General features: G+C 32.9%; 1 protein-coding gene across 1 annotated transcript in view; it reads left to right on the top strand.

Annotated features, from left to right (window-relative positions):
• Positions 1–10,000, top strand: part of LOC144975957 (WASH complex subunit 4-like) — a 104,756-nt gene that overhangs the window by 12,744 nt on the left and 82,012 nt on the right. The window contains 2 exon segments of the mRNA XM_078920194.1: positions 5,851–5,968; positions 6,469–6,594. Coding sequence (XP_078776320.1) covers positions 5,851–5,968; positions 6,469–6,594 — 244 coding nt within the window.

A 10,000-nucleotide genomic window follows, 5' to 3' on the forward strand; every position in this document is an offset into this window, starting at 1 on the left:
CATGGGGATGAATAAAGGGAATTTTATTTATTTTATTTTCACAAAAAACTTTTTTTATTGCTACAAAAAACCAGGATGATCTCTGGTCCTTATGACTCTGAGGGAGTTCTTAAGATTGTGTTAAATCTTGCTTAGTTTGATAATCTTCGCAGAGTTTGAAATAAAATTTTGTCAGGATTTTAGCTGGAGAAAAGTATGTTTATTATGTGTAAGATAAAACTCTGATTTCTATGAACGAATCTAAGGACAAGTGAGCTATCCCACAATTTTCAAAACTCATAAGTTTGCTTTCTTTCGTTAAAAAAATGTCCTAGCCAAGTTTGGTTCAGCTCACAATGTCAGTATTTCATATTAAACCTTATAATCATAGAAAATATGAGTGATCTTTATAATATATTACTGAAAACAGGCCTCCAAGTACTTTGTCAAAATCTTTTTGTAATATACTATGTGATGGCCTAGGAAAACCTTTATGGTCTGAATGGAGATATTTATGTGTTCTAATATAGCAGTGTTTTCTGAACATTTTGCAATTTATTTTATCAATTTATCTTAAAAAGTTCATGACATAGAGAATTGTCAGAGGAAAACGTGTTTTATTTGTGAGAATAGTTATCATAAATATGTATATTTTATGATTTAATCATAAAATTAAAATATATTCATGATAAATGTTCTCACAAATGCTTTCAGCATTGCAAAAATAAGAGTGTTTATAAAATGTTATGGTGATAAAAAGTCGACTTCAACTTCTGAGCTTAATTACAATTTTTGCTCTTGTCTTGAAAAGACTTTGTTCAGGTACCTGCAGGCTAGGCTAGGACCTACAGAATAGCTCACTTCTCCTTAAAACCGACCATGTATAAAGTGATCAAATTATATATATGATGTTTAAGAAAAGTTACTTTAGACCAAAGAAATAACCAGCAACGTTTATTTATCTCATCCTACCCTGTGGACAGATTGAGGTAATTTGGAAACTGTTTTAGCAGATTTTAGTTTTGGCTTCTATTTATATGTGCTTTTATCTGACCCTGCGTTCTATTCAAGTTTGGCGACCAACTGTGTCGATTCGGTATTATGTCGGAATGGGGGGAATATGGGGTTTTTCAAGTCAAAGTGAACAGAATTGAGGCGGCGGTGACTTTCAAAACCTGCCGAGTCACACCCAAAGTGACACTAAGCTGCTAGAAGCTGTGGGCTTGGGACTGTAAAAAGCATTAAACAAAAAAAATTAATGTAACAGCTTAAAAAAAAAAAACCCAACAAAAACAAGCACAGACCATTTTTAAAAACCAGATAGACGGCAGAGAAAAATTTAGCACACCCTTTTCGTATTAAGAATTTACATCTCCTTTCAGAAAGGATGTGCGAAATTTTCCTCGGCCATCTGTCCGGTTTTTAAGGAGTGTATTTATATTTATATTGTTTTTTTTGTTGTTGTTGGCTGAAGAAGGGTTTTGAGCTCGAAACATTCCATGTTTTGTATTTGTTTTTTTTGGGTTTTTTTTTAAGCTGTAATACTCGTTTTTGATTAATTCTTTTTCAAGTCACATCCTGAATCTCAAGCAATGGGACTCTATAGAATCATCAGAGAAAATGTGAAGTTAAAAAACACTCACGATATTGTTTTATGAGGCAAACAAGACAAGTATTTTTCTTTTAAAATTCACTTGATAATAAATAACTGGGAGAGATGAGAGAGTGGGGGAGACACGGAGCTCCTTGAAAATGATAGCCAGCCACGGACAGAGGAAGATGTAGGTTCTCCGTTGCTGCCCTTACCTGCCAGCAGACATAATGGGCAGTCAGTAAGCTGAAAATTGCAGTTTTTTTTCTAAATGATGAAAATAAGACGATGCAGGTTTTGAAAGGTCACCTCCTCAATTAGGAAATTTAAGAGTTTTAAAGTTGAAGAAACAAAGTCTACTCTCTTCAGAGAGGAATGTAATTTTTTATACTCGTATTTCACAAGTTTAGCTTAAAATTCAATTTTAAACATCATGTTCACCCCGGCACAATACTGTTTTGATACAATGCATCACAGTTAGTTCAGTGTTTTGATTTAATGTTTTATGAATAATTTAGGTAAATAGTAGAAACATGCATTATATTAGATTTCTATATTGTGCTCCAATAATTTATCTTCCTATGTATTTGTGTTAGAATTTGAAGTATCTCTCTTTAAAAAGAGATATTATCAGCATAGCAAAGCTTTATTTGTCAAAATTTTTTAGATTTTCGGTGGGGGGGGGGGGGGGTGATTGTAGAAATACGTAATGATAATAATAATGATAAAATAATAATAATATATGAATAATAATAATAATAATAATAATATTAATAATAATAATAATAATAATAATAATAATAATAATAATAATAATAATAATAATAATAATAATAATAATAATAATGATGATGATGATGATGAAAAAGATTATAATGAGTTTGTCAAGTTCTTTCCATGCAAAATTATCTCACAGCAGTTCCATTTTTGGTTTTAATTTTTAATATATACAATCCAGAACACAATTAAGATTTGGACAAGCAAAATAGGTCTCTGAATAAGCAATTTATTTTATAAACATGTGGATTTATTTAATGGACAAGTAAGGCAATAAAATGACAAATTTTGGAGCAGGCCCTGGTGTATGATAAAAAATTGAAAAGGTGTGAATGAAACAGTGCCAGACAAAGGATATTTGAAATTTTCAAAGTAAAAACGGAGTATACTTAAACTTAAATGTCTTCATCTGTCCTCTCATGTACAATGTTTGTGTATTATGATACAGGAAAGTGTTCATAGCGTCGTACACTTGTGAAGAATTATACGCATTAATTGTCCCAACTATTGGGTAACCTCTGGTGTGTAATGGTAACACGTCTGACAGGTAATCCAGAGGTCTGAGGTTTTTGGTATGATAAATTTTCTTTCTGCTTTGTCTGGAATTGTTTCATACACACTCTTTCAATAACCCAGGATACTCCTGTGTGTTCATGGATGCAACAGAATGTGTTGAGGCCACTGAAGACCTTTGTAGATGCATGCAGATTAGAAGGGGGGGGGGGGGGGGGGTTATGAATGGTTAGCTTTTTCTTCTGGTTAAACCAAATAGTTTTTAAAATAGTTTGACGATTGAAAAGTTAAAACGTAGAAGAATGATAAGGTAAAAAATGGGACGTTAGATATTTGTAATAGATGCCATTTCTATTATTTACAACGTTTGAAAATTGTACACAATCAAATATATTTTGATGTTGTCATTTTTTTCCCCGGCATAATTCCCAATTGATGCATAGTAATGTGTTGCTAAACTGTGGTCACCACTTAAAACTTAGACCTTTTTTTTTCTTTCATGGAGTTGCTTTTTTTTATGTTGGGGGCTTGTAGGCTCAAGGTTGACAAACTGATAATCATATCTCTCTGATCCACCCTATTTGTCATTGTTGTTGTTTATTATTATGAAATTATCATGTACTCTCAGCTATTTGTTTTTAATATTTCATTTCAATTTAGCATTGAGTAAATATATATATATATATATATATATATATATATATATATATATATATATATATATATATATATATATATATATATATATATATATACTTTCAATTTCGATATTCTTTATGTTTGGTATAAATTGTTATCGCTGTTATATTGATTGTTTTCAGTAAGTGTGTTTTCAGTTAATGTTTATTGTTTTAGATAATGTTGTTGTTTTTTTAAACTTGATGTAGAGTTATAAAACCTAGTGTGTAATTTTAGCTAAAAAGGAAGAAACGAGGAGAAAAAAACCGCAACAAAACAAAACAAAACAAAAACAGCCAAAAAAATAAAAACAAAAACAGACCCCCCCCCCCCCAAACAAAACAAAACAAACAAGCAAACAAATGAACTAACTTAATCTTGAGAAGATATTTTTCTTTTTGGATTAAGACATGAAGCGTTTTTGTAAAAATCTAGGTGCACATATTAGCAGGTCTGCTAACTGAATGCAATTATGGGCTTGCTTTAACATTGTTGTAATGGACCATATTGTGTGTTGGTTTGAGAGTATTTCCATTATAACAATCAGGCCATAACAATTTGGGTTATCAGACCTGCAATTAAATACATGTCGGTAAATATCCAATGATATGAAAAGTACAAAGGGAAAATCTTTAGCTCTTCATAATTCTTATAAACTACATGCATAAGAATGACAGGCGTAACTAACTGTATGGATTGTAAATTCAATAGAAGGGAATTGTGAAGAAGAAAAAAATTGAGCTTAAGAGTACTATAATTTTAAGACAAAATAATGACAGAATTTTATATTTTTGATTGGTTAGTGAATAGCAGACCTCTTACAGACCTGCCAACTTGTATTATTTCTCATATTTTAATTTGAGGTCATGAATATGATAATATGAAAATGTTGACCAAAATATGCTATTTATATGCAAAAATTCAGGATTTGTAACAAAAGGGGGAGGGTAAATAATAAAAATGGAAGAGTTAAAGTATGTTATTAAATACAGTCCTCAGCTTGCTCTGAGTAGCCAGACAAATTATTTGCAAAATGAATTACATGATTTTCCTTCCCTCCACCAGCTCGATAAGTTTCATTAATTCAGTGAATATTAAGTGAATATTACGTTTAGAATTTGGATAATTGCTGATGTTGAAAATATGATTTTTAGGGGAAAAAAATATGAGATTGGTAATTAGTACGCCATAATATTATTGTTTCACATGGTCTGCTGGAGGAATGACTAATCGCATTGAGAATAGTAAATCCACGGAAATGTGCTATGTATATGTTCATATATATTTTTAAAATTTTATTTTTATATCAAAAATACTTTCTTCAAGTGCACTACTCAAAAATTTTCAAATTTTGGTCATTTAAAGTTTAAATTCATTTTTTGGGGCATCAGCTTCATCCTAAGTTAATACTACGTTTGACTCGGTTGGTCACAAAAAGTGATACTTGGATTTTCATCTGACGACTAGAAAGTCATGTTTTAATTATACAAAATCTAACAAAGAGACAGATAAAATGGATTGTTAAAAAAATAAATTTAAAAATAGCCTCATTAAATCCCGAGCTTTAAAAAAAAAGAAAAAGCCACTTAATCTGAACAAAGTTTTTTGCAAGGGATTTCAAGTCAACAGAAACACTTAACATGTAGTACAAGACTTGATATTTGTAAGGCAAAATTACAATTTTGTTGACAGAGACAACAGCGGGTACTCATTTTATACCTGAGTACATTGAAGGAATGTGATTAAGGAGCCTTTTAGAAAGAGTTAACTGTTTGTCACCCACAATGCGGACATCATGGCTGACACCTGTTGACATTGAGCTTCGGCTCAGTGGATAGTCTTATGTTTCCATTTATTCACTGTGTGGAATCTTTAATTTTTACCTGATGTGGACTGCAATATTGGAGACACCTCACACAGGAAATACTGGAAACAGCCAAGGCGACCCGATCTTTCGGTCGAGACGCGAAAGGCATCTAAGTCAAGTCAAGTCAAGTCACCCACAATGGGAGTCAAACCAGGGATCTAAAGATCCGAAGGTGAATTTCATACCACGTAATAACAAAAACCGCATTCATTAATAGAGCTCTATTAACGACGATGCATTAAGTAAAATGTTCACCTGTTCTGTCTGCCAGATTAATTGGTCAACACACAAAACTTAATCATTTATAATCTGTTCGATATGATTTAATGAGAACTTAACACCCAACAGGCATTCAAAGTGCTGAATGACGTCACCATCTTTCATTGTGTAGAAGTAAATGTTATCTCATGCTATCCAATCTTTATTTTCTGAATTTGGTTTGAAGGGAGACCCAAACTTACAGCGCTGCTGTGTCTGCATGGATGGTACGAATGGAATCCAACATGGCTAGAGGGGGGACTCTGATGGAAGATTTGAATGGTCGGTGTGTTCTCTTTATACAGGTATGATATGCAAGATGAAGTTCCAGTTGTTATTCATACAATTTATTATTTTAAAAAAAAAATAGTCAGTACTTTTTGACATTTAAATTTCATTGCGGGTATAATTTATTCTATAATAATAATAATAATAATAATAATAATAATAATAATAATAATAATAATAATAATAATAATAATAATAATAATAATGATAATGATAATAATGATAATGGTAATAATAATGATGATGATGATAATGATGATGATGATGATAATAATAATAATAATAATAATAATAATAATAATAATAATAATAATGATAATAATAATAATAATGATGATGATGATGATGATGATGATGGTGATGATGATGATGATGATGATGATGATGATAATAATAATAACAACTACAACAACAACGACGACGACGATGATGTTGATGATGATGATGGTGATGATGATGATGATGATGATGATGATGATGATGATGATGATGATGATGATAAAATCTATTTTCTCAGGGTCTTCTTCATGCTCACAACATCAGTCATCTCGTGCGTACAATCATGAACTTACACGTAGCCCTTAGCAAACCGATGACCAAGACTGCTGTTCTCTCACTCTGCAGACTGGTGGAACTACTCAAGGTTTGTATCTCTTTTCAGACAAAACAACATTAGAAAAAAATGATATGAAAAAAAATTTACATCTAAACAATAATGGTAACACACAGACATATTAACTCACTCAACCCTGACACCGACTATATCCATTGTTTACCGGGTTACTTATACCTCATGCCTATTTATTACATTTTTCTGAGACAATTATAAGCTAATGTTTGTAGTTTTTGTCTGTTAATTATAGTTGAAGAAAACTATATATTATGTAGATACATGCTCATTTTTTAATACATTTTTCCAATTTCGAAAAGTAAGAAAAATCTCTAGGATTGAGTGAGTTAAAGAGGATAGATATTATATGAGTTCATCAGTTACTGTAACGTAAACTTATTTATGACCAGTCTATAGAGCACACCTTTCATCGTCTTACTATGCTGGTAGCATAGTGGTCTGTAGGTGGTCTGTACTCGGATGTCAATCACATTAGACTTTACACATATCATTTCTTTATATGAGTTCATCAGTTACTGTAACGTAAACTTATTTATTTGAAATAATAATTTCTCCCACATTCTATAGAGCACACCTTTCATCGTCGTACTATGCTGGTAGCAGAGTGGTCTCTAGGTGGTCTGTACTCGGATGTCAATCACATTAGACTTTACACATATCATTTCTTTATACGAGTTCAGCAGTTACTGTAACATAAACTTATTTATGACCAGTCTATAGAGCACACCTTTCATCTTCGTACTATGCTGGTAGCAGAGTGGTCTCTAGGTGGTCTGTACTCGGATGTCAATGACATTAGACTTTACACATATCATTTCATTTATATGAGTTCAGCAGTTACTGTAACATAAACTTATTTATGAACAGTATATAGGGCATACCTTTCTGATTCATCGTCGTACTATGCTGGTAGCATAGTGGTCTATAGGTGGTCTGTACCCAGGTGTCAATGACATTAGACTTTACACATATCATTTCATTTATATGAGTTCAGCAGTTACTGTAACATAAACTTATTTATGAACAGTATATAGGGCATACCTTTCTGATTCATCGTTGTACTATGCTGGTAGCATAGTGGTCTATAGGTGGTCTGTACCCAGGTGTCAATGACATTAGACTTTACACATATCATTTCTTTATACGAGTTCAGCAGTTACTGTAACATAAACTTATTTGTTTGAAATAATATTTTCTCCCACAGTCTATAGAGCACACCTTTCATCGTCGTACTATGCTGGTAGCAGAGTGGTCTGTAGGTGGTCTGTACTCGGATGTCAATCACATTAGACTTTACACATATCATTTCTTTATACGAGTTCAACAGTTACTGTAACATAAACTTATTTGTTTGAAATAATATTTTCTCCCACAGTCTATAGAGCACACCTTTCATCGTCGTACTATGCTGGTAGCAGAGTGGTCTGTAGGTGGTCTGTACCCAGGTGTCAATGACATTAGACTTTACACATATCATTTCTTTATACGAGTTCAGCAGTTACTGTAACATAAACTTATTTGTTTGAAATAATAATTTACTCCACAGTCTATAGAGCACACCTTTCATCGTCGTACTATGCTGGTAGCAGAGTGGTCTCTAGGTGGTCTGTACTCGGATGTCAATGACATTAGACTTTACACATATCATTTCTTTATACGAGTTCAGCAGTTACTGTAACATAAACTTATTTGTTTGAAATAATAATTTACTCCACAGTCTATAGAGCACACCTTTCACGTCGTACTATGCTGGTAGCAGAGTGGTCTGTAGGTGGTCTGTACTCGGATGTCAATCACATTAGACTTTACACATATCATTTCTTTATACGAGTTCAGCAGTTACTGTAACATAAACTTATTTGTTTGAAATAATAATTTACTCCACAGTCTATAGAGCACACCTTTCATCGTCGTACTATGCTGGTAGCAGAGTGGTCTGTAGGTGGTCTGTACTCGGATGTCAATCACATTAGACTTTACACATATCATTTCTTTATACGAGTTCAGCAGTTACTGTAACATAAACTTATTTGTTTGAAATAATAATTTACTCCACAGTCTATAGAGCACACCTTTCACCGTCGTACTATGCTGGTAGCAGAGTGGTCTGTAGGTGGTCTGTACTCGGATGTCAATCACATTAGACTTTACACATATCATTTCTTTATACGAGTTCAGCAGTTACTGTAACATAAACTTATTTGTTTGAAATAATAATTTACTCCACAGTCTATAGAGCACACCTTTCACCGTCGTACTATGCTGGTAGCAGAGTGGTCTGTAGGTGGTCTGTACTCGGATGTCAATCACATTAGACTTTACACATATCATTTCTTTATACGAGTTCAGCAGTTACTGTAACATAAACTTATTTGTTTGAAATAATAATTTACTCCACAGTCTATAGAGCACACCTTTCACCGTCGTACTATGCTGGTAGCAGAGTGGTCTGTAGGTGGTCTGTACTCGGATGTCAATGACATTAGACTTTACACATATCATTTCTTTATACGAGTTCAGCAGTTACTGTAACATAAACTTATTTGTTTGAAATAATAATTTACTCCACAGTCTATAGAGCACACCTTTCATCGTCGTACTATGCTGGTAGCAGAGTGGTCTGTAGGTGGTCTGTACTCGGATGTCAATGACATTAGACTTTACACATATCATTTCTTTATACGAGTTCAGCAGTTACTGTAACATAAACTTATTTGTTTGAAATAATAATTTACTCCACAGTCTATAGAGCACACCTTTCACCGTCGTACTATGCTGGTAGCAGAGTGGTCTCTAGGTGGTCTGTACTCGGATGTCAATGACATTAGACTTTACACATATCATTTCTTTATACGAGTTCAGCAGTTACTGTATCATAAACTTATTTGTTTGAAATAATATTTTCTCCCACAGTCTATAGAGCACACCTTTCATCGTCGTACTATGCTGGTAGCAGAGTGGTCTCTAGGTGGTCTGTACTCGGATGTCAATGACATTAGACTTTACACATATCATTTCTTTATACGAGTTCAGCAGTTACTGTATCATAAACTTATTTGTTTGAAATAATATTTTCTCCCACAGTCTATAGAGCACACCTTTCACCGTCGTACTATGCTGGTAGCAGAGTGGTCTCTAGGTGGTCTGTACTCGGATGTCAATCACATTAGACTTTACACATATCATTTCTTTATACGAGTTCAGCAGTTACTGTAACATAAACTTATTTGTTTGAAATAATAATTTACTCCACAGTCTATAGAGCACACCTTTCATCGTCGTACTATGCTGGTAGCAGAGTGGTCTCTAGGTGGTCTGTACTCGGATGTCAATGACATTAGACTTTACACATATCATTTCTTTATACGAGTTCAGCAGTTACTGTAACATAAACTTATTTGTTTGAAATAATAATTTA

This window comes from Berghia stephanieae, chromosome 6 (genome assembly GCF_034508935.2).
Source record: "Berghia stephanieae isolate SIO BIC M18660-M18661 chromosome 6, UCSD_Bste_1.3, whole genome shotgun sequence".
Classification (NCBI taxonomy): Eukaryota; Metazoa; Mollusca; class Gastropoda; order Nudibranchia; family Aeolidiidae; genus Berghia; species Berghia stephanieae.